This window comes from Vitis riparia, chromosome 5 (assembly GCF_004353265.1).
Source record: "Vitis riparia cultivar Riparia Gloire de Montpellier isolate 1030 chromosome 5, EGFV_Vit.rip_1.0, whole genome shotgun sequence".
Classification (NCBI taxonomy): Eukaryota; Viridiplantae; Streptophyta; class Magnoliopsida; order Vitales; family Vitaceae; genus Vitis; species Vitis riparia.
The window spans coordinates 712185-737315 of NC_048435.1; the positions used below are offsets into that span (position 1 = coordinate 712185).

At 35.6% G+C, this 25131-nt stretch overlaps 3 protein-coding genes across 4 annotated transcripts; 2 read left to right on the plus strand and 1 right to left on the minus strand.

Moving 5' to 3' along the window:
• The first annotated feature begins 5498 nt into the window (after positions 1 to 5498).
• LOC117915075 (two-component response regulator ARR1-like) lies at positions 5499 to 9830 on the plus strand. Of its 2 annotated transcripts, none has more exons than XM_034830641.1 (6): positions 5499 to 5970; positions 6532 to 6684; positions 6798 to 7178; positions 7686 to 7762; positions 7858 to 9042; positions 9153 to 9830. In XM_034830641.1, exons 1-6 carry the CDS (start codon positions 5796 to 5798, stop codon positions 9225 to 9227), a joined length of 2046 nt encoding a protein of 681 aa, XP_034686532.1. In that variant the 5' UTR covers positions 5499 to 5795; the 3' UTR covers positions 9228 to 9830. The 2 variants fall into 2 exon arrangements, with proteins under 2 accessions (XP_034686532.1, XP_034686533.1); XM_034830642.1 differs by having other exon boundaries at positions 5500 to 5970; positions 9156 to 9830.
• A 1259-nt stretch (positions 9831 to 11089) lies between these two features.
• On the minus strand, positions 11090 to 14985 carry LOC117915077 (COBRA-like protein 7). Its single transcript, XM_034830643.1, has 2 exons — positions 14330 to 14985; positions 11090 to 12967 (listed from the first exon to the last, which is right to left on the minus strand). The coding sequence occupies exons 1-2, from the start codon at positions 14865 to 14867 to the stop codon at positions 11550 to 11552; spliced, it is 1956 nt and encodes a 651-aa protein (XP_034686534.1). The 5' UTR covers positions 14868 to 14985; the 3' UTR covers positions 11090 to 11549.
• A 6124-nt stretch (positions 14986 to 21109) lies between these two features.
• Positions 21110 to 22165, plus strand: LOC117914028 (extensin). The gene has a single exon (XM_034829186.1). The coding sequence runs from the start codon at positions 21255 to 21257 to the stop codon at positions 21795 to 21797; it is 543 nt and encodes a 180-aa protein (XP_034685077.1). The 5' UTR covers positions 21110 to 21254; the 3' UTR covers positions 21798 to 22165.
• The last annotated feature ends 2966 nt before the right edge of the window (positions 22166 to 25131 follow it).

Sequence of the window (25131 nt, forward strand, 5' to 3'; positions counted from 1 at the left end):
ATTTGTCTTTCAAAATAATAAATTTATTTTTTATCTTAAAATTTATTATACTGAGCCGTCCTTTTAAAAGACAAATTTATTTCTCCAAAATCTAAAAGTATGATAAATATAGAATTATTTTTTATGGTATTAATTTTTTTAAAATTACATCAGCAAAAAACCTAACCATGCGCAACTATAAGAAATCAAAAGATGCCATCAATTTTAAAGCGTCTTTTTTTTATTATTATTGTTGTCCTCTTTTGCTAACCATCTTATTATGTAATAACCAAATATGAAAATATCCGTAATTCACATGTTCGTAATTTAAAATTATCATGTTACAAAAAGGGTGTCGTCGTATCCTATGCAATTTAAAATATAGTGTAAATTCTTTTGAAAAAAATTAGTCATGATAAGCTATAGAAAGAAATTAAAAAACTTATCGTTTAAACTATGTTTCGTGATATCAAATTAGTAAATATTTTTTTATTGTCCAATATTATTATATCTTATTTTATATTTATATTAACTTTTTAAGGGTATACAATTATTTTATATATATTAACATTTCAAGCAAATTTGGTAGATAACTTTTTTTCTCTCGTAAAATCTAATCTTCGGTATTTCTTGAATTTATGATATTTTTATCCTTAATGGTAGTTTATTTCCCTTGCAAATGAAAATTTTAAATCATATAAGTTATTGTTTCGCACAATAATTTAAACACTTTGAAACAAATAGATTTATTAAAAAACCTAATACTTTATAACATTAGATGTTACTAAGGCCGCATTATAACTATTTGAGAATCAAATGAATGGTCCTTTATACTTGTAAGTACATCATGAATTTTCAACCATTTGCATTTAAGTTTATTCTTATTTTTCTAGTTGATAAATGATGCGGACAAATATATTTGCTAAGTATAACTAGCAAAGTCCTAATATAAGTTTTAAGATGGTAAAACCCTAGGTGGGTCGAGATTATTCAAATAGCATCAACATATCATAATCATAAAATTGTATTAACACATTAATTTTTCTTTATTTTTATCTTTGCAATCCTTGAATTAACTTAATGAATAAGGCATAAACTCAATCGATGAGTTTGATTAAGATCTAACAAATATAAATAAATCGAATTTAAATACGAGACTTGAACTTGACAAGTAATCAACATATATAAATTCTTGTTTTATGAACTAATATAATGGTTTATATTTTTATATTGCATCAAAATTTTGATTAATTAAAGGTATGACATTGATACATACATCGTCAATTTATGACATAGCTTGATGGTTTATACTTCTACATTAAAATGATAATTTAACATGATATCAGAATTCTGACTAAACAGAGATATAAAATCAACAACGATTAATCTAATGGTCATTATCGATTTATGACTTAACCTCATAATTTATCTTTTAACGTCAAATCGACGGGATATCAAAATTTTAATTACTTTAAAGCCACAAAGTCAAAAAAAAATATTTAGGTCAAACAAACAGCAGAGCATGAGCTAGAAGGGGGGAAATGAAGAGAGGTGGGGTATTGGTTTTCATTTGATGTAGTAAATGAAGCAATTTGGTGACGTGAATAGAAGAGGAGGGTTTAAAGCTTGAGATGCCTTGTCTTTTATGACTAGTACTTGCAAGGGGCTTGAATTGAGTTCAATAATTCCCAAAGGAAGAATTGATATTTTGATACCCTCCCAAAAAGAAAAAAGAGTTAGGAGAGGTGGTGGGGGGAGCAAAATTTCCACTCCCACGTGCCCTCATATCACTTGATTTTACAAGTTACTTGTAAGATGTTCCCATAAATGGGCTAAAGGATAGGGAAAGCAACCCACTCTATCTATGACCAACCACTCTATGGTACATGGACTTTGTCTTCTCTCCAACCATTCATCCCATCCCACAAGTACACATACAAAAAAAAAAAGAAAAAAAGGGAGGGCCTCCTAATTCATTGGATCACATCACTTTAATCCTATTTCACACCCAAGATAATAAAAGTAAATCAAATGTTTACATAATCTTTAAAAAGTTAGGTTGGGTTGGTTGTAGTATCGATTCTGTATATATAAAGAAAAACATAATTAATCACGTTTATCGAATATGCATTTAGATGTCATTACGTTATATTCGATCTGGTTTTTTAATCTTATCAAACGAATTACGTGAAAGGTTCGATAAATACTTCTTTGGTATCTTAAACTTTTCCTCAAAGCTTCATTTAAATTATGGTAAATTATTAAAAAAAAATATTACCATGTCTTAATTTAGTTCATTTGAAACAATATGACCTTTATATCATGTCTAGATGTAAAATAGACTATTATATTAAGATTTTTTTTTCATTAGAATTTGATAGAAAAACTCGTATAATAGTTATGTACATATTTGAATTAGCTTTGATACAGAATATTTGAGGTAGTCCATTTTGTTTAAATATTTATCACAATAATTTTTTTATGCATACAATTTTTAATGGAATTTTAAAAAGATTTAGGGTGTGTTTGGTAACAAAATTACAAATATATATATTAAATGTAATACATTAAACAAATTTCCCCCTCTTATTCAAATATTATTATTATTTTCAAATATTTTACTTAAATACCAAAAATAAAAAAATTTAATTTTTGTTTCAAAATTGAAATCTCCCTGACATATTTGAATATTTAATAATAATAATAATGTAACCAATAAAGTTAAAATTATGACCATTGTTGTTACTGTTATTACTGTTTATTGCAATGTTTTTCCATTTGAACCACCGAGGCACAGAGCACATGTTGGTAATGAGAGGAAAACGGAGTCAAAGTGGGCCAAGGGTGGAGTTATGAGGTGGGGCCCGGCCCAAACACACAACGCGTTGGCCCACGGAGTCCGTAAGAAATTGGCCTGTTATGCAGCGTAGAGGGGGCGGGGCCCACATATCACTAGAGGACACCACCACGTGGCCCTCCGCTTGTAAGTTAAGATCCTCCAACACGTCACGTCTATTGCCCCTCTCCTTGCTGATGTGGACCCTTTTCCAATTGGTGTCGCCCCACTCTTTTTTTATTTATTTTTTTATTTTTCTTCTCCTGGGTCTGTCCGCGTTGGAATAGCTGGCTCCCCGCTGTTAATTCTTATTCTTATTATTATTATTCTTTTTTAAAAAAAAAGGGAAATAAGAAAAGGAAAGTACCTCAGTACCATGCATTGTGACTCACTTCCTACGTTCTTAAATTAATTAATTAATTTTGAAGTATTGTAATTAAATAATGAAAATAAGCATGTGGTCTCATCAATCTTTTTCAACGAAAATAATTATTATTTTGATTTAAATTATTTGATGTTTTCCTCACAATATTTATGCAATAAAAAGTTTTGAACCATTAAATTTTTTTTGAATAAAAATATTTTTTAAAACAATAATAAAAACCAAAGAGCAAGAGACCCTCTTGATGCCTTCTACACCATGTTCCCAACAATAATATTTAATTTTTTTTTTTTTAAAAAAGAGGAAAAATATCTCCGATCACCAAATTCAAACAAGAAGTGAAAAAGTGGAAACCACCCCCAAACCCCAAAAAAAAAAAAAAAAAAAAAAAAAAGGAAATGTAATAAGAGTCCAAAAAGTAAAGTGAGTTATAGGGTGTGATGGCAGTGATGATGAAGGGTGGCAGAAATTGAAAGATGGGAAAAGCAAGCAAAAGTGAGGTAGACTTTTCTGCAACTTCCATGAGATGCCAGGTGGCTAAATTTGAGAAGCCGGGTTTCAATTATTTAATTCGCGCGTGAAATAATGGTCTCGAGGTTACACATATATTCGGTATCCTCTTTAAAAGCATATCTCCGCCATAAAAAGCTTAAAACCAAAAACAATAAACAATTATTAATAAATCATTCACTCTGAGATATTAAATCCTTCCCCCTCTCCCCTCTCTCTCTCTTTCTGCTTTTACCTGCAGTGCCCAATACAAAGCTTTGGTCCCATTACTAAAAAAAACCCTTTTCTTGGGGAGCTTCTCTTGGAGTTTGAATCTGACGCTTCAAGCAGTTTGAGAGAGTGGGGTTAAAAAAAAATTAAAAAAAAAAAAAAAAAGGCTGGGTTGAGAATATACCCATTTGCACAAACCCCAGTGCCAAAAATCTTTCAAACAAAAAGTACAAAAAAAAAATCCTTGAATCCACCCATTTGGGGATTACAAGGGTATGATATAGACCCATTTCAAAAATTAAAAAATTAAATATAAAAAATAGTTTTCTACGCTTGTCCTCCATATGAACCAAAATTAGGGTTGGAGGAGGGTGATGGGTTGCATGCACAAAACTTGCAATTAAGGGCAAGTGACGCTGCAATTGTGGGGTAAGGACACGTGTGAGGGCGGGGGAGACCCGGGTAAAAATAAAAATATTAAATTTTTTTAAGAAATGGGAGCCTTAAATAACTGACAGAGGAGAGGAACAGGACGATGGGTAAAAACTGACGAAGGGTTGGTGTAAAAAAAAAGTGCTTTAAAAGAAGAGACAATGTAGTGAATGTACACACACAAAAATAAATGAATTAAAAATAAAAATTAACAAAATTACTCAATATCTTCGGCATGGATCCACCTTCTTTCTTTCCACCCTTTTTCCAGAACGGCGTCGTTTTGGGGGGTTGAGGGGGTGGCCTCATTATCATAATCATCATCTGTTGTTTTCATTGAGCTCTGGCTTGATTTGATAGGGGCCAGGTGAGAGATTGATACACAAATTATATTTAAAAGAGAAAAAGGGTCCAAGTTTGCTTACATTATGGGAAAAATGAATTAATTAAAAATAAAATAAAATAGGAGATGTCAATTGAAGGTAGATGACTAAGTTAGAGAACCATAAAAATAGTGATTGATATAAGGGAAGAGAAGCTTGCTGTCAAAACAAGATAGAGAGCGAAAAGAGTCCATGGAATGGACAGCTTTGCTTGCTCACCACGTGTTATTCCCCCCCACTCTTATACCCCCTAATACCCTCTTTGATTTATTTATTTATCATCCCAAATATGACTTTTTGTTTACTAAATTTAATGATTAATTGAGTGATACTGCATTAAGGCATGGGGAACATGTGGTATGTTGTGTTAATGTCATCCACCCAAAACCAAAAAGTCTTTGAATGATTCTTAACAAATTTTTTTGGGTACAAGTAACAAAACTTCATGCAATAATTTTTAGAAATTGTTTTTAAAAACACTTTCCAAAGGAAGGGAAGTCAGTTAAGGAAAAATTGAAAATTTTGGGATTGACTTTTGGATAGGGGAAGTAAAACAGCTGGAAGAGTGGGATTGAAAGGAAAGAAGAGAGAAAAAAGGGGAAGAGGAAAAGGAGAGTTGGGAGTAGATTTGGATGTAATGTGTAGTTAGTTGGGTGGCTGTGGGGTTAGTTAACTTATGCTGTGAGCTGGATCCACTCTTACAACACAGACCCACTTTCGATTAAAAAATTCTTTATAATTTTCACAATTGAAAATTTTAAGGGGAAAAAAAAAATGGAAAAAAGGGAAGTTGGGGAAGTGCTGAGAATGAGCTTCAAGCACATTACTATACAGCCCATGTCTTCTCCTTCAACCCCATATTAAATATCAAAAATATATTTAACTCTCTGCCCAAATCTCCCTTCTTTCTTCTTCTTCCTCTTCACGGATTCCTGGGTTATTCTTGGGGTTTTCTGATTTTGTTGAATTGGGTGTTTGATTCGCTATCTATTGATGCAAGCTTCTGTTACGTGATTCGGATTTTTGGGTCTGTTTTTGTGCTTTTGGATCGGGGTTTCAAAGCATGAATCTGGGTAGCGGACAGGGATCCATGTCGACGGCGAGTTCTAGTGGTGCATGGAAGGCCGGAGATGTGGTCCCCGACCAGTTTCCGGCGGGTCTCCGGGTCCTGGTGGTTGATGATGATCCCACTTGTCTCATGATCTTGGAGAAGATGCTCCGGACTTGCCTTTATGAAGGTATTGTTGAATTACTCGAGAAAAAGGATTTTTCTTTTTCTTCTTCTTCTTCGTTCTGCTTGGGGTTTTCTCTAATTGGATTTGATTTTTTGTATGTTTGATATTTGCTTTTTTTTTTTTCACTTGGGTATTGTTAATTTATGTGTGTACCAGTTGGGCATGGTTGTTCTTGTATTTGTCTGTTGTGTTTTGAAGATTGTGTTTGTGAGATTGGAAATCTGTGGTGGAAAAGAACAGAAGGAAGGAAACCTATCAAGTTGGGTTTAACATCATAAATCCCATAATTCTGTTTCGATTCAAAATATGGATTTATGTTAAGACTCTGTGATTTGCTTGGACCCAGCATATTCTTGTGGGATTTCTTATACTCATGAAGTGCTTCACATGTTTTAGAGATTAATTTGAGTTTTTGATCCTTGACTCTGCTGATAAAAAGTCCATGGTTTTGTTTCCCTGTTTTTTTTTCTTGGTTTCTGCTGGATTAATGGTATCCTAGAGATTGGAGGGTTCCAGTTGAGTAATTTCTTGGATGATTGATTTAATTTGTTGGGAAATTTTCAGTTACTAAATGCAATCGAGCAGAAACAGCATTATCCCTGTTGCGAGGGAATAAAAGCGGGTTTGATATTGTTATAAGCGATGTACACATGCCCGACATGGACGGATTCAAACTCCTTGAGCACATTGGGCTTGAGATGGACCTGCCTGTTATCAGTAAGTATGCTCTTTCAATCACTTCAGATGGAGTTAGATCACTATGAAACCAGTATTTTTTTTTTTTAGTTTATGTTTAAATTCTAATTTTTGTTTCTCTAATTATTGTACAGTGATGTCTGCTGATGACGGAAAACATGTTGTGATGAAGGGTGTCACTCATGGTGCATGTGATTATTTGATTAAGCCTGTTCGAATTGAGGCACTGAAGAACATATGGCAGCATGTGGTTAGGAAGAGGAAGAACGAGTGGAAGGATTTGGAGCAGTCCGGAAGTGTGGAAGATGGAGATCGCCAGCAAAAACCATCGGAAGACGTGGATTATTCATCTTCAGCAAATGAAGGGAATTGGAAAAACTCGAAGAGGAGGAAAGATGAGGAAGATGATGCGGAGGAGAGGGATGATACTTCCACCCTGAAGAAGCCGCGGGTTGTCTGGTCGGTAGAGCTCCACCAACAGTTTGTGGCTGCTGTTAATCAACTGGGCATTGACAGTATGATTCTTTCACCCGTTTCTTTCAGTTTTTATATTCTTATTTTCTTCTTGTCCATATTTTTCTTTGTTGTTCCTTTTATTTCCTTGATTATAAATCTTGTTGCTGGTGCTGGTATTAGAAAGTGTGAAGTTCCTGTCGATTGTGGGTACCTTTTACTTCTTCATTTGTCTTTATCTCTTTGGATTAAAAGTATCTACTGGACCTTGGAGAAACAACAGGTTTTTTTATGAGGATATGGGAATGTAAGCAACTTGTAATCCTTATTGGATTTATGCCACACTTCTACATGAATGATATTCTGTACTGAGCTTCCAGGCTTTGTAATTACTGTGATTTATCACTAACATATCTTGTTATATTGTTTTGGTCCACCCAATCTAGTTTGTGGGTATTATGTGTTGTTCGACTAGTTCATGCTTCTTCAAGAATGTAGCCATTCGTTTCCACTATACACCGTCCTCTGTTCCTTCATGTTGTGTTCCTAAATACATTGGTATGATGCAGAGGCTGTTCCAAAAAAAATTCTGGAGTTGATGAATGTTCCTGGGCTTACTAGAGAAAATGTTGCCAGTCACCTTCAGGTAGAAAATTCTTACAATCTTGATTAGGAAAGAGATCTATGGTTCTAATTTTGTTTCTGTTATGAAGAGTAATGAATGTGGCCACTTTGGTGCAGAAATATCGTTTGTATCTTAGGAGGCTAAGTGGTGTATCACAGCACCAGAATGGGCTCAATAACTCTTTCATGGGTCCCCAAGAAGCAACTTTTGGACAAATATCTTCACTTAATGGGCTTGATCTTCAGACTCTTGCTGTTGCGGGTCAACTCCCAGCACAAAGCCTCGCCACACTCCAAGCAGCAGGGCTTGGTAGGTCAACTGGTAAATCGGGACTACCTATGCCGCTTGTTGATCAAAGGAACCTCTTTAGTTTTGAAGCCCCTAAGTTCAGATATGGGGAGGGTCAGCAGCAACAGCAACAACTGAGCAATAGCAGTAAACAACTGAACTTACTACATGGAATCCCGACAACCATGGAGCCAAAGCAGCTTGCTACTTTGCGCCAGTCTGCACAGTCGTTTGGGAGCATTAATATGCAAGTCAATGCCCATGGAAATGACAGTAGCTCTTTACTGATGCAGATGGCCCAACCACATTCAAGGGCACAAATACTTAATGAAACTACTGGTAATCATGTTTCCCGGATCACATCATCCATGGGGCAGCCTGTTTTATCAAATGGCATCGCTGGTGGGCTTCTAACAAGAAATGTGATTGTTGAAAATGGCAGAGGGGCTGGATTCAATCCAGTTTCCCAAGGCCCTTCAGTGGTAGAGTTCCCAATGAACCACACTGCAGAATTGCCAGGTAACAGTTTCCCTCTTGGGACCAATCCTGGGATATCCAGTATCCAATCCAAAGGGCTGTTGGAAGAGGTTAGCTCAGAAATAAAAGGATCAAGAGGATTTGTTCCAAGTTATGATATTTTTAATGAGTTGCATCAGCCCAAATCTCAAGATTGGGAATTACAAAATGTAGGCTTGACGTTTAATGCCTCTCAACATGCAAACTCTATACCAGGAAACCTGGGTGTCTCACCATCAGTGTTGGTCCACCAAGTCTTTTCTTCTGGCCAAAAGAGTGGACAAAACATGAATACGCCTGTTGTTAGCAAGGCTATGTTCTCGGTGGGGGCAGGAAGTGAGCATGGGAACACACACAACATCAGTCAACACCTCAACACGCTTGTTGACAGTTCATTAAGGGTCAAGACTGAAAAAATTCTTGATCCATGCTGTGAAATCACCCCCTTCCCTGAACACTATGTTCAGGAGGATCTCATGAGTGCACTTCTCAAGCAGGTAAGTTTCTGTCTCCGTATCCTTGTTGTGGCTTGTTTTTTCAAATGCTTCCATGCAGTTATGATTTTGGGGGATAAACAAGAAATAGTTACATTTCCCCTGTTTTCCAGCAGCAGGAAGGCATTGGAGCAGTTGAAGGCGAATTTGACTTTGATGGGTATTCCATGGATAACATTCCCGTGTAAAACATGCTCCATGCTCCAACTTTCTTTTGTGATTGCAGTTTCTCGTGTACATAGTTGCTGTTTCAGATTAATTTTATTAATCCCTGCTGGAATTGGGGATGAAGATTCAACTTCATGTCTACTTCATGAAACAGGTTCGCTTGATTTTCACATAGCCTCATCTTCCTGTTGTGAAAAGCTCTTTCTACTTTTTCAATTTGAAGTTAAAAAGACGGCACCAGATGATTAATTCAGATAAATCATTATGTTGGAAGACGGAGGAAAAGCATGTAAAGTAGAGCTGCATGGTATGCGAACGTGTACATGCAAAATTTTGACTGCTTTTAGTACCCGAATGTAGCGAGCAGCAGCTAACTTTAGGATGGTTGTGAAGTTGTGTTGGGTATGGGGCAAAAATCCAGATTTGTGGAGATATGGTTTTGAGACATTTGCAGAATTGTAGGAATCTGTCTAACTCTAATAACACCTTAAGCTTGCCTTCTCCTTTACTTTCTTTTGTCTTCTTTTTTCTTTAATTTCTTTCTAGGAATTGACTCATAACTCTAGTGTACATATCCTATTTGATTGTTCAAGGCATAAGTCTGGATATTCTTTTTGGGTTGTTTTCTTGTCCTTTTGGATATTTTGCTTTATTTTTTACCCTTTGCTACAACCACCTATTCTCTGATGTGATTTATTCCTATTGACAATGTGTTTTTATCATTATCATTATTATTATCATTATTATTATTTTTTTGTTTTTTTTTTTGTAGAGAGTTGTATGAGGTAGTAATGAAAATGTTGGAAATACTTCTGTCCAAAACATTTGGATTGTGAGTATAGACTAGCCTTCATGGGGGCTTTTTTTTTTTCAATAAAAAAAAAACCATAATTTTAAAAATTATTTTTTAAAATATGACACTTCAAAAAATATTTCCAAATTTATGACACTTTGGGCGTGATTGTAGTATATTTTACTGAAATTGTGTCTTTAAGACACGATTTTAATGTAAAATATTAAAGATTTCATTAAAATACATAAAGGTTTGGAAAAACAATAAAAATAAAGAAAAAACATGAAAAAGTAATAAATTAATTTGCATAAAAAAAGAAAAAAGGAAAAGAAGTGAAGTCATGTTTTGAACCCACAAATTTCACGACAATATGCTAAAATCATGTATTTAAGACTCGGTTTTAAAATTATACATAGAATTGTGTTTTAAAATTATACATAGAATTGTGTATTGAGAACATGACTTTAAAATAATATATTAAAATTATGTCTTCAAAATAGGAATAAAATGCTGTAATTTTGTGAATATATTTTTTAATTTATTATAAATTTATCAAAAATCCCCTTCATAGAGAAAAGATCCGTAAAACTATTTTTTATATTTAAGTAATTGATAATTATTTTTAAGAATAATTCTCAAAAGCTATTTTTAAATGCATTGTCAAACATTTCCTAAATAGCTGATTTATTTCCCCATCATTAGACAGACTCCTTTTTGATGGGTCCATGATTACTGTTTTTAATAAGCTGTCAAAATCCCTTTTTGATTTGATAAACCCTAGACGGTTGGGAGCCTAATTTGTATTAAACTCAACTCACCATAAAGCAACATGTGCTGTGCTCATCCTGACTTCCCCATGCCCATTTCTATATCTGGGCCTACACGGCAAGGCACTTCTATGTTTTCCCTTTCAAAACAAAAGGCTGAAAACCCAACACATTATCTTTCAGTTAGAGTGGGCCATCATTTCTCAAGTTCTCTTCCACCTTTTTCAGTCCCTTTTGAAATACAAAAGGGTCTTAAATAAGCTTCTTGAATATCAGAATCATAATCTACAATAAATTCTAATCAAACTATCAGTACCATGGCTGTTGCTCAACTGAATAAAGTTAACAAATAAAATAATCTCAAGGGTAGAACACAAATGAAATTTCCCCGTTTGTACATAATCTCAAACTTGTTGGCACCAAAGCTACTCAGGTGTCGAGGACACAAGTCAATTGAACAATAGGGATCATCAAAACATCCACCCAGGAGATACAAAAAAACAAAGCAGAAAGAATAAACTGAGAAGCCCTGTCCAATACTGTGTACAAATATGGTCTACATTAATGGTTTACAACTGCTGGGCAATGGCAACAATTCCCTTCCAAATTAGAGCACAAGAGCTACTTGTATATGCTAATGGCAGTGTAGATGTCTTCTGGTAATCAAGGACCGGAAGGAATGCTAAAACCCTTGTCTCAACACTCATCAATCAAATCATTTGAAAGAATTAAAGAAATCCAGCAGTGGCTATGTATCCGAGAATTCAAACCCCATTCCACAACTATTGCTGCATCAACATGAGAACTACAATCAATAGGAGGACTGAAATGGTCATAGCTGGGCTCTTCTTGTAACTACTGCTTGTTGGAAGGACGGATGGAAGTGAGCATTCCTCCCCATTGAAGAATACTTTACTGGGGAACCCAGCCCCACCAGCCACATTGATTCCAGGCGTGGGTTTCTTTGTAAACGAGATCACTGACTGTTGTTTCCCAGGCACCCTAGGATCCTTCTTTGGGTTGGCTGCGTCTGTTTCTGCCACAAGATAGTTCAAGCCTTCAATACCCTGCATGAATATGGTATTGTTAACACCATCCAATGCAGTTGCATTGAATGAGTACATTTTTTCAAAACCAGGGGCTGCTTTGTCCATTTCAACTGCTGCAAACCAATCGACATAACTACTTTCACCCCAGTTGAAGATCGTAATCCTTGCAGTCCATCCCCGGCTGTAGTCTGTATATAAATGCCAGTTGATGCTGACACCACAATTATCGCCACAGGGCATTGGATTTGGAATTGTCAGGTGTTTAAGTTCAGCCCAAGCTTTGGTCAGAGCAGTCCGATTCTCAAATGGAACAAGAAGAGCCTCTGATGGAAGAAGAATAGCAGCAGCAGTAGTACTACAAGTTTGGCTCGGGGTGCTAGGGCAGCCACATGCACAGGTTTTGCAGGGAACGACAGATTCATTATAGTAAGCAGAAAATGATACACAGCATTTGGGGCTTGCTCCCTTGGGCTGTGTGATGTTGCAAACCACTTGCCAACTGGCAACGGCAGTTGAATTTGATGGCAAGCCACTAGTATCGGTGAACTCGCTTGGGCTCACACGCACTGGAGAACCACATTGATAATCAGGGTTGAGTGTCCCACTGATATTCCAGTTCTGTGGTGGGCTCAGCTCCGACCGGTTGAGATCTGGGGGCATTTTGTAGACATTCATCTGGAATACTGAAGTTGACTTACTCGGGTCCATTGTTGGTGGCAGGATTGTACCATTCCGGCAACAGAAAGGGATCAACCCGAGTGTAGTGTCATTGGCCTTTGTTGGAGGCAGGTCGATTATGGTTGGCCTTCTTTCACAATTCAATACATTGGAGAAGTCAAGATCCTGGTAGTACTGACCTTGTTCACCAAATATACAGTCAGTCGTATCAACAATATCTGGATATGCCCCTTTCATGCTATTGATAAATTCACCCTTCATCCAGTCCCAACTTAACTTCCAATCATCAAGACGACCAAGAGGGTTATGGTTTGAGATTGTAATCTGGGCCCAGTAACTGCTTTCATATGTTCTGGTCACATCATACATTATTGTAAGATCTCCGTTTTGTCGGGGCAGGAACTCATCATCTGAGGAGACGTTTGACTTGTAGTTTGAATCTTTTGTGCAACAAACTTGCATCTCACTTGTCCCTAAAAAAAAAATACCACCAGAAAGTCCACCTATTAGACTAATACTAGATAGACATCAAAATTCAATAACCAACTTGCAAAGAAATGCTATATTATATCTTCTACTACCTGGTCAATTCACATAAATCAGCAGGTTCACATAGAGAAAGAAAATGTTCCAAACAGACAAACAACCCTAATTTTATTTTTTACTTGAAATTTTCTCCCATCATGTCCAAAAACTAAAAAAAGACAACAAGATGACGACAACAACAGCAATAATAAAAAATAATTTTCAGTTCTTCCATCTTAGTAAATCCTCTATTATCCCATATTATGCAGATTTCAATAAACCTTTTAATTATATCAAGGCAAAGTTCTGATAAAACCTAAACTGATCCTCAGATAAAATTTCTGAAAACTAGTGGGAGGAAGAATCTCCATTGTTCTCTGGGAGTGAATAGAATGAGAGAGGATGAAATTTTGTAAGTTGAAGAAAACTCCATCTCGTAATTACTTGCAAATACAGATGTCTTAGGCCTATAACAAACATAGGTGGAGATAGAGAATCAAAAGTTACATACCAAGTTTCCTACTCTCGTTGACAGATTAAAATTCATGAAACATCATCCAGTACTTGTCCAAACCATATCTAATTATCATCGGTGAATGGGAAAGTAATCTATGATCTTCCTTTCACAAATGACAAAAATGCAGGATACAGATCCTATAAGATTTTCCAGTAAAATACTGCAGCTAAACCTCTGTGCATTTGGGCATGCTATGAAAGGTTTCTCTAATGAAACAGCTCATATTCTGAGCTAAACACTCAAAACACAACCATCAAAGGAGGAAATGATTCTCACAAAAATAAACTAGTGTGCCAAAACCTAATGAAATTTTTGTTTACCATTTCAACTAGAAAATTTAGCATCAACGCAGGCAATTCAGAAAACCATTCTGAGACTGGATGATTCTGAATGGCAGGATTTTTTAAACTGAATTTTGAGAATTGAAAATTTTCATTTACAGGACCAGAGTCCCATTAAATTTCTGACTAAAATTCATCAAGAATCTCAGTGAATTTCTAATAGAACTACCAGAATTTTCCTGAAAATTTATTTATTTTTATCAAATTCAGCAACATGGTCCAATCCAAATTTGAATTTTGCGTAATTTTTTCCAACCTTTAGTGAACTTAACAACCAAACAACAGTGCACACCTAGCCTGTCTGTGTGAACAGATCCTGCCTAAAATCCCCAAGACACCCAGAATCAAAATGCAGGCAAAGAAATCAAATCCAAAAAACCCTAGAAATGAACACGACATAATTGAATCCAAAACCCATGGAAGCAAAAAAAAAAAAAAAAAAAAAGCATTACCTTGCATAGTGGGTTTAGGGCAAACAAACCCATCGTTAACGAGCGACACATTCGTCGGCATCGGCACATTCGGCGACCCCACTCCGAACTGCGTCCCCACAAACTGGACCTGAACCTGCATCTGGGTCGTGTCGCCGGCGGTCTCAATCGCCGTCTTGAGATCTGTCGAAGGGTAACCAGCAAAAATGACGCCGCCTCCAACAGTGGCTGGAAGACTAGTACCGTTGGCGAGCACAGCCCCCGAAGCCGACACCAAATACTCCTTATGTTGAAACCCCACAAAGACCCTCCAAGACTTGAGCTCCTCGAGCCCATTGTTGAGCACAGTGAGCGTGGACTCGAATCTGTAGGGCTGCTCAGTCGGATCCGAGTTCAGATTCGGCGGGATTTTGGCTCCGCTGGTGTACGCGTACGACAAGAAGATGCCGTTGCAGGAATCAGCCGCCGGCGACGGCGCCTCAGACTGACACAGAGCGATCGGAATAAGGGCGGCCACGATGAGATCCAAGACCAACAGCCTAATCAAGCTGAAAGCCATGGCTAAGGATTTTGGTCTTTCCCAAAACTCAGAAGGAAAATTTTAAATACTAGAGAGAGAAGCGGAAACGCAAACGCGTAGACGAAAGACAGCAGAGTGGGAGCTGTGTGCTGCTTTCCAAAATCAATTTTCTTTTCTTTTCAAATTATTTATTTGGGGGCGCACCCCTTGAGCCGTGCTTTCGTGTTTTATAAAACAAATAAAAAAATGTTTTTATTTTTTGTTTTGGCGCAATAAAAATAATATTTGATTTATGTGAAAGCGTGGGTGCGAGGTGCCGTTTGGAACCGTTGTGTCTGAGGAAGCTTCTAAACATCCTCTGAATTCGAAATTTTGAATGGGTTGGGAGGGGTGGGATGCATCCATGGGCTGGGCTTAGGTGTGGTTGGTACACTGCGGCATCCTAGGCCTTTTCCGAAAGTCCAAATAGCAAATCTTTTCAATTTTGAAAAAATTATGATATAATTTTCAATTGGGCCCATTAAATTAATGAAATTTCGGGTATAAAACAATGAGATTGGGATGCGTTTGAGGCATGGTAACTTTTTAATATGCCATCGAAAAAGATTGCTCCCCTTGTGAAATCCTAATTTGTTTGTTTTTAAATTTAGGAATAAAAATAATTAATATATTTTATTGGAACAAAAATTAAGAATATGAAATTACCATACTATCCAAAAACACGTATTTTAGGCACTTAAAAGGAAAAAATTCACGAAGTATTATCCATTGGGACCATGGTAGGCTTTCAAAAGTGGCTCGAAATCATCAAATTTTATTTCCAAATATTTATAAAAATAGAATCTAATTATAAATAAAGAACAAAATAAAAGTAAGTTCCCCACCCATTTTTTATTTCCATTTCTTTTAGTAATGAAAAAAAAAAAGAAGAAGAAAATATTCTATGATTTATGGGTGTGAGAGATTTTTTCGTATTTAAGAAAAATAATTAAGACTTTAAAAATATTCTATAATTTTACTTATGATGGAGAAACATGGTAGATAGTTTGATAAAAGCCAGCTCCGCAAAGGGCGCCGCTTGTATAGCGCGGACGTCTTTGTCTGAGCCAAGGGGTTGTATTAGTCAACACCACCACCACCACCAAACTATCAAATACTTGGTTTTATTAATGCTGAAATGGGACACAAGTCATGGATCGTGGGTTATGGTTATGGATGAATTGGTCAATCAGGGTAGCTCTCTGGTAAAGTAGAACATGTTCTTAGGACAATTTCTTCAGAGAGGCTGATTGGTTCAAGCTGAACTAGTCCCAAGATTGCTACCAAGGGAGAGGAGTTATTCCACGCTGCGATGTTGATGTGAAATAGAAAATTACACAAGGATTAGTTGGGGATGACCAAAGAGTTTGAGCTGTTCAAATGAATACTTGTTGGGATGCTACAACACTCCTCTTAAATCCGAGAATGGATTATCCAAATGACAGCTTTTAAAATAGACTCATAAGATATAATGTCAAATATCATAAAAAAGTATAAATTATTTGTCGGGATGTAATAATACCGTTCTTAAGTTTAATGGTCGAATGTCATCATAGACTTAATGATACCCTCATTGGATGCCAGTTTGTTTTCATGTGAGTTGGTCAAAACTCGACCATGAATGAGTATCTAATCGCAGGTCATGGGTTCACTCCAAGGAATTCTAATATTGGCAGAAGGATTGCTAGTAGTTAAAGGTGTAAGGGTCATAGGTTTGAATCATGAAAACGTGATTAGGGTGTTCTGCTGTCGCTTTGAAACCTTTTTATGACCGACATGCTTTCTAATTAATTGGAAACTCCGCCGAAGGTCTGTAGTGTGGACGGTGTGTGAAGGAGTCCATGTACTCCTCGGGGGAGGCGTGTATGTATATATATATATATATACATGAAATTATAGTAGAATAAACAGGATGTTAATCAGGTTAATTAGCAAATGTGGAAGAGGACTTCTATTTTGGCAGCCCCTGATCCAACAGTGGGTTCCTTCCTACTCTGGGAACTGACCAATTCTGGCTGCCATTCTGGAACTGAAAGCCCTTAACTCCAGCTTTCCAACTGCAAGTCCAGCAGAGGCCCCTTCACCCCAGCTGCCCACAAATCCTCCTAGAAAAAAAATTGATTGATTCAGAGAAGAAAATCATTACCACTTCCACTGTACTTGACCTGGAAAAGAGCAGTGGGCACATGGGACACCGTAGAGATATTGTTTTCAGGCTTCAAGCTGCAGAATTGCCCAAAACAGATTTCGGGATAGAAGAGATAAAGCTCCTTCAGTAACACCTATGTTTGCTAGCTGGGATAGGTGGATATGGACAGAGCACCTCAAGACTGGTCCTGGAAACCTTATCCTAGACTCCTAGTATGGGTTGCCACTTGCCACACTCATAATCCTGGTGGGAGACTGTCCCATGGGATTTTTGAGGGAGCACATGTTGAAGAGTTTTATTGGCTTACAGCATGCGGCCTCGGCCTCAAAAGATTGGAAATGTCCAATGCTTGAAGCCTTGAACCTTCCATGAACAACCCCTTGTGTGAATTAATTATATTTTAAAAACATTTTTATTAAAAATAAATGTGATTTATAAATAAATAAATATCATTAAATTTTGATGCTTATTTTTATGAGAATTTGTTTATGTGTTAAAAAATAAAAAATAAAATGTTTGTTTTTAAAAAATTTTATTTAATTATATCTTTAATCAGAGTAAATCGAGACAAGAGAAGACAACATGTGAACTACTTGCAAACTTAACCCAAATTTCTCTGAAGACTGGCCCTAGAGGGACGTTGTCCTAGACACCTAGCTAGTATGGGCTGCCACACCCATAATGGAAACTGTCCTGAAAGCATCTTCTTTTCAATTGAATTCCACATTTTTCCCATGGGATTTAAGGGGGCACACGTTGAAGAATTCTATTAACTTACACCATATCACCTTGGCCTCAAAAGATTGGAAGAGCCCAATGCTGAAGGCATCAACAACCCATTCTTTGAATTTGGAAGAAGATTGCTAAACTCGGAGGTGTTTTATGATTTTATTTGTTTTTATTTTTATTTTTTAAAATTTATTATAAATTTTTGGCTAAATATAAAAAATAAATATATTTGATTTTTTTTAAATAAAAAAAAGTAACATATTATCAAAATAAACAACTTAATATTTATTTTTAATTAATTATTATTTTATATATAATTTGAATAGGATAGGATAGGACAAAGTAATACTGAAACCATTTCAAACTCGACCCGGGTTTTAAAAAATAAATTAAAACTCCTCTTTTAATAATCTAAGCTTTTTTCAAATTCGTGCTATTAAAGGTGAAATAATGGTGAAACACTTAAGAAACTTGTTTTATTATCATCCCTAAATCAAACTAATGTACTATATTTTACAAAAATGTCTCCTCCCCCAAACGAAAATGTTTGAATTTGCCAGAATCAAGAACTTAATTTTGATCAAATTGAAGAACTGATTTCCTTTGCTGTTAGTAATGGATCAATAAGAAAGAATGTACAGGCAAATGGATAAACATAGGTATTAAAATAACCAGAATCTGCCACGTGAAACCACAGTTACCGTTCATCAAATTGTGGTTGAAAGGCAGCGGGTACTGGGTACCGCATGGCACATGGGATGAGAATAAAGTTAACTAAAATATTCCCACACAAGATCCACACTGGAGGCCAATGAAGGTTCCTACTCATTTATAGGGAATGGGTCCAAATTTATTTGGTGTGACAGTCTATGAGCTTATAATTAGAGAATTCAGTGAACACCCTTTTTTAAATTTAAGTCATTTTAGATGGGTACAAAGTTGGTGATAAAGGCTAAGCAAGTCACCATCGTCTAAGTCATATGTCAATGTCATAACCATAATCCGCAGTAACCACTTTCCTTTTCCTGAATTTCTTAGCCATAGGCTTCATATTCTATTCTCCTTAAGTGACCATACTATAACGTTTCTTTTGGCTTGTCATGGTTTAGAATTTGGGGAATAATCATGATAATAGGCCTCAGATTTAAGACCGCACAACTAATTAATTATACATCAAACCGCATAACTTACTTGTCTAGGTGTTCCTATGTAAGGGTCCACACATTTAAGTGCTAGAAGTTTTGAGATATAAAAATTTATTGTACGAGATCTTGGTATTACTCAAAACACTCACTTAAAATCCTATATCAGACATGGTATTAAATTTAAAGTCATTTTATAACACTACTAACTCACTTCTATTTCTATATGAATCTCTATAATTTTAAAATGCGTTAACATAATTATTTTCCTAATTAATATAAGATATCACATCATAATATATATAATGATGAATTTAGACAGACTATTTTAGAATCGTTATATTTTATCTTAAAATATGTCATGTGTAATATAATGATTTCGACTTAGCTTGTGATAAGTTGAGGGCTCAATTAGGTTACTATTCAATGGTTGTCTTGTGTTCATTAGAGTTTGATATACACCATCAAAATGATAGTATCTTGGTAAAGATAAAACTTGACAAAAGTTGATTCCATTCCTTGATTTAACCCTATCTTTTCATACCATCTTATTGCCAATACATAGGGGTCAAAATTTTGATTACTACACACCCTAGATCACAATAGGGGAGAATTTGGTTTGGGGTGGTTTTTGTACTCACTAATATGAAAAGAGATTCATGGGGTTAGAAAATTTCCATTTATCATTGAGCTTATGTCCCTAGGGAGGCCTGAATTTGGAGAATATTGAGGCAATGTGGAGGGAGAAAATGGGCATATTTTAGAATTTCTTCCCACTGAGGCAATGGGCAATCATGGTTTGTTGACAAAGGCATCAAAAGGTTAAATAATGAAAGTTCAGAAGATCACCTGACAACCAAAAAGGAAAAGAGAAAAGGAGAAGTAAAGTGCAAGATTCTTCATATTTTAAATTTGGATTTTTCCTTAGAATTTCCTATACATTCTTTCACCTTTGGCATTTTTTTACTAAAGGACTTCCTAAATCATATGTAAATGAACTTTCAAATATCATTTCAACTAATTTCTTTCAATTGCATGGGAGAGATGTGGTAAAAGACTATTAAATAAACAATAGTTTTAAAATATGATCGAATATTTTGTTTGAGGACGAACCAATTTGAGCTCCATCACATTGAAGATTCCTATCCTTTTTTCCTAATTGTAAAGGGAGACTAAAGTAAAGGGGATGAATGGAAAGACAAAAATATGAAGTAAAGCTATGGATGCCACTTTACTTAGGGACTAATCTCAGATTGCCGAAGCTCTACAAATAATAACATATTGTCTATTTTTGTAGCCTCTCTCTGTCTGTCTGTCTATCTGTCTCTCTCCCTCTCTCTATGCATAAAAAAATTAGATATGGTCATATCGTATGGGCGTTAAAGCCACCTTTGGTTGATGTGTTGGGAGTTAAAAGAGCTGATGACATCTTATAATTTAAAAGCTATTTCTTTTATACTCCATGGTATGGTAGAAGTGGAACGTAGAAGCAAAAATTTGACATTGGGGGAACTTGATAATTGTCACCGCCTTGGCCCTTGGTGGATCTCCAGCCTGGAAAAGCTGACATGGTCGGCGATTTGCTATGACTCATCTCCGGCTTTCACACCATGGACAGCCAAAATAGTCAAAGTAGTCCGTTGAGATATTGTAGAAAACAGGTATGTGAAATTATGGACAGATGTCTATATGGGTTACATCCAATCTTTTATAAATGTCATTATCACATAAATTACAGGTTTTCTTATAAATGATAAAAGTGACATCCGATTAAAAAGGGTATATCCAAACACAACTTAATTTCCTTACATGGATGCTGTATATTCTATATATTGAAAAAACGGATTTAGCTAGTGTAAATAACTTCTCTTTTTAACTCACATGAGGCCGCCCATGTGAGATTGGGTTAGTAGAGAAGGCTGGCGAAGGATCCAAAACAATACACCTTTCCTAAATGATGCAAAGAATTGAGAGAATGCTTGCGTCTCCTTCACGTATACGCCTCCACCTCCACGCTCCCCCTCATTCTTCCACGTCTGAACGCTACCCCACCAGTCAAAGCCTATTCCTTTTATCATTTTCCCTCTCCCATTCTTCAACACCCCCACTGTTGTCAATTCTCATCTAACACTTACAGGACCGTTTCTATACTGTTAAAGTAAAATATGTCGGTGTACTCTTTTCTTTCTACCATTTTTTTTTTCTTTTTTTTTTTTTTTGGTAAAGAAATTAATGGTGTTGCGTCAAAGATAAGAGTCACTGCTTGGACCTCATTGCAACACTCTACTATTCTCTGCTCTCTCTCTCCAGCCTCGCTTTCTCTTTATCTTAATCGGCATTTGGTTTTCTGGGTTGGTGGGATTTCAGATGGAGAGGCTCCGTAGAGTTAGAATGCTACTTTTCGTGGCGGTTTTCATGGTGGTGCAGAGGCAATCCTGGCCGGTGACGGCGGATGTCGCGGCGAAGTCCAAGTACCAGATCGAGTGCACAATGTGCTCTGCTTGTGACAACCCATGCAACCAAGTGCCGTCGCCCCCACCGCCGAATCCGTCTCCCCCGCCTCCGTCGCCTCCACCGCCGTCGTCGAGCTCCAACTGCCCGCCACCGCCTTCCCCGCCCAGCAATCCTACTTACTACTACTCCCCGCCGCCCCCCTCGCAGCCCACCTACGTGTACTCCTCTCCTCCGCCGCCCAATGGCTACAACGGAGGCGGCGGCGGTGGCGGTGGAGCTTTCTATTCGCCGCCGTATCAGAACTACCCTGCACCGCCGCCCCCGAACCCCATCGTACCGTACTTCCCGTTCTGGTACCACAACCCTCCGCCGACGTCGGCGGCCAACTCTGTCTACTTTTCGGACTCTACAGTTTACACTATCGCTCTGATTTCTCTCTTATTCTGTTTCCTTTAAACACCCCCCCCCCCTAAAAAAAAAAAACAAAACAAAAAAAATAAAACAAAAGAGATTGAAAATAATTGTGGGAAATTGGCAGATCTTCAAGTTGCAGGGGTTGTGATCTTGAAGGAGAAAAGGTGACAGACTTCAGCAAGAGCCACGAGAACGAGAAAAGCTTCACCATTTCCGGAAATGCCCTTCATTGACAGAAAGAAGATGAAGAAGACAAAGAAACTCTGCAAATCAAAGCAAGAACGATGAATGAAGTAAAATCTCTCCCCTGGTCTCTCTGTAGAGTGTTATCCATCTGTAATTTTCTTCACAATTGTGACCCTTTTTCTTAATTATCATAAAAAATAAAGAGATTAGATATTTTCCATCCATATTTATTTCCATTTCCCATATTTCTTTAAAAAAAAAAAAAAAAGCTTTTGTTGGGTTGACAACATTTTTATTTTTAATTTTTTTAGCTCAAAAAGTTAAAATTTGCCTCATAGAATTTGTTTTGAACATTAATTATTTTTAAAAATAAATTTAATATTTTTTTAAAAAAAAAAAGTCATAAAAACATTATTCTGAATATTGTGAAGAATTTTCAATAAAAAAAAATCATAATTTAGAATTCAAAAATAGTAATGTCTTGAATTATAAGAATGCCTTCTCCATGAAAAGGCATAGTGAATAAGATGGGTGCATGGGCAATTATTATTGAAAGGAACCCACTATTTTGAACGAAGATTCTACCTTTATAGTGCCATTTACCACTCTGTCTGCCACCCACTCCTCTTAATTTATTAAATTGTAGATTATTATTTTCAAATTTTGATGATGGGTCTTTTTGGGTGTTCAAAGAATTTTTATTTTTATTTTTTAATTTTTTTTAATTTTTTTATTTTTTGGGTAATGATATATTTTACATGTATGAAAGGAATGCATGAAGAGGATTCCAAAAAAAAAGTGAATATTGTTGAATCCATTACTATAAAATATTATAATTGAGTAATCCCACCTTTCATAATCATATATGAATGGACTATGGGAAAATTTCTCTTTTTCTATTCTTAGAAAGTATAATTCAAAATAGAGCATCTCTTCCACCAAACCAAGAACCTGTACTGATATGTCTTTTTAATTTTAATTTTATTTTTATTTTTTTTATTTATTATTTTTTAGCTTTTACCAATGTAGGGTTGGTCATGGTGGCCTTTTCCCTAATCCCATGTGACAAAAGGCGGTGCACCCTTTTTCTAGTTGAAAGATAAAATCATACAAAAGGCCTTTAATTTCAATATATATTGAGATTAATTTTGGACCGTCAAAATTTTTGGACCACGGGTGAAATGAAGTGCGACCATTGGTGGCAAGTGGGGGAGTTGTCAACATTTTGATTGTGGGAAAAAAATTAAGGGAAAAACCCAAAAAAGGAAGGGATTTTGAAAAGAAATAAAGTGAAAAAAGACATGGACCACATGGGTGTGCTGGGGGATTAGCTGGAAGGCACGTACTCTGAGGAGCATGGGGTCCAGCCAAGTTGGCTAAGGGCCGCATAATAGGGGAATGTGGAGGATCCTCTTTTTGATTTTGAAGGAGACAGAACCTGGTAATTTTTTTTTAATATAATATAAAATTTTAAATAATTTTAATCAAAATATTTATATACTCCGGTATATCCCGCCATTCCTAACTTTATAGATATTATTGGCTTTGAACTTGAAAGAGATTTTTATGGCTTTAAAACTTGTCCATAACATTAAAAAAAAATCAACTTATATATTATAAAAAACCTTATTTTATGTTCATAAAAATCCATTAATATTGATACTTCTGTAAAATTAAATCATTGCTATTTCCACCCTCGATTTTTAGGACATCTAATTCATCTTATTATACTTGGTGTTATGAAATAAAAATTAAAGAAAAAATAAAAAAAATTAGAAACCTATACATGTGAATTCTTCTATTATCTCTTTTTGCCTGATAAAAAATAACTTTCAGATATTATGGGAAACTAAAGGATTACTTGAGGCTCCACATGTTTGCCTTCAAGATGTGATTAAAGCGTCATTTTCCCATATCTATCATCAAGTGTTACAATCCTCCACTGCATTTGTCTTGACAAGTCGATCATTTTCTCATATCTACCATCAAGTATATTCACAATCCTCCATTGCACTTATCTTGACAAGTCATTCATTTTCTCATATCTACCATCAAGTATTACTCACAATCCCCCATTGCACTTATCTTGACAAGTCACTTATGCCAGTGACACTACAAGCTTACTCCACGATGATTCAATAAAAAACATTTTGTGTTAAAAGTTTCTAAATATTAAAAAAAAAATAGAAATATTCCAAAATCAGTATTAAATGAATTCCAATATCAGTATCAAGCATGTCTGTCCATCTTTGAGAACATATGTTTGCTTGCCATAAGTGATTAAAGCGTCATTTTCCCATACCTACCATCAAGTGTTACTCACAATTCCCCACTGCACTTGTCTTGACAAGTCACTTACGCCTATGACCCTACAAGCTTACTCCACGATGACTCAAACAAAAACATTTTTAGTATTAAAAGTTTTCAAATATTAAAAAAAATAGAAATACATTCTAAAATCAATATCAAACGAATTCCAATATCAGTATCAAGCATGTCTGCTCGTATTCTTCCCATAACTCTCTCTCTCTCTCTCTCTCTCTCTCTCTCTCCTCTTTAACCATGTAACAATCTCATTAAACAATAAATTAATTGAACATTCAAGTTTATACTCTTTTCTTTCAAAAATATATATTTTTCTGATTCAAATGAATAAATCAACATCTCTAGATTTCTATTTTTTAAATAAAATAAATGAATTAATCCTAATTCGAATCTTCTCAAAAGATTACCTAAAAGATTCAAAGTTATTTATTTTTCATAATTATTAAAATAGAATTAAAATATTTAATTCATAGGCTAGATACTTACCTTGAAAGATTAATCTAAACTCTATTATCTTTTTTATTTCTAATAATAAAAATATAGAATTGTGAGGGAGGAAATGAGAACGAGATAAAGACACCGAACCGATTATAAGGACATGTTACATTATTTCACTAAAAACACTTTAAATAAAAATATTATTAAATACATTTTGAGTAAAAACACTTATATAACAAAATCCTAATTTTTAGAAGGTTGATTTACCAAATAATTGTCTAAATATTATTTTAAGTAATTTTCTATATTTTTAAGAATAATTTAAAAAAAAAATTGTCAAACACTTTATTTCTAACGGGCACTAGAAAACGTTTTTAAGGCACTTCCCACTACACTCAAAACCTCAACCAACAATTGGAATTAAGGC

What these genes read in the sequence shown, in the direction of transcription:
- LOC117915075 (XM_034830641.1), top strand. Translation starts at nt 5,796, where the DNA reads ATGAATCTGGGTAGCGGACAGGGATCCATGTCGACGGCGAGTTCTAGT. An exon ending in TAATCAACTGGGCATTGACA is followed by an intron (nt 7,179 to 7,685) that starts GTATGATTCTTT and finishes GGTATGATGCAG; the next exon opens with AGGCTGTTCCAAAAAAAATT. An exon ending in ATGTTGCCAGTCACCTTCAG is followed by an intron (nt 7,763 to 7,857) that starts GTAGAAAATTCT and finishes ACTTTGGTGCAG; the next exon opens with AAATATCGTTTGTATCTTAG.
- LOC117915077 (XM_034830643.1), bottom strand. Translation starts at nt 14,867, where the DNA reads ATGGCTTTCAGCTTGATTAGGCTGTTGGTCTTGGATCTCATCGTGGCC. An exon ending in CCCTAAACCCACTATGCAAG is followed by an intron (nt 12,968 to 14,329) that starts GTAATGCTTTTT and finishes TTTTTTTTTTAG; the next exon opens with GGACAAGTGAGATGCAAGTT.
- LOC117914028 (XM_034829186.1), top strand. Translation starts at nt 21,255, where the DNA reads ATGGAGAGGCTCCGTAGAGTTAGAATGCTACTTTTCGTGGCGGTTTTC.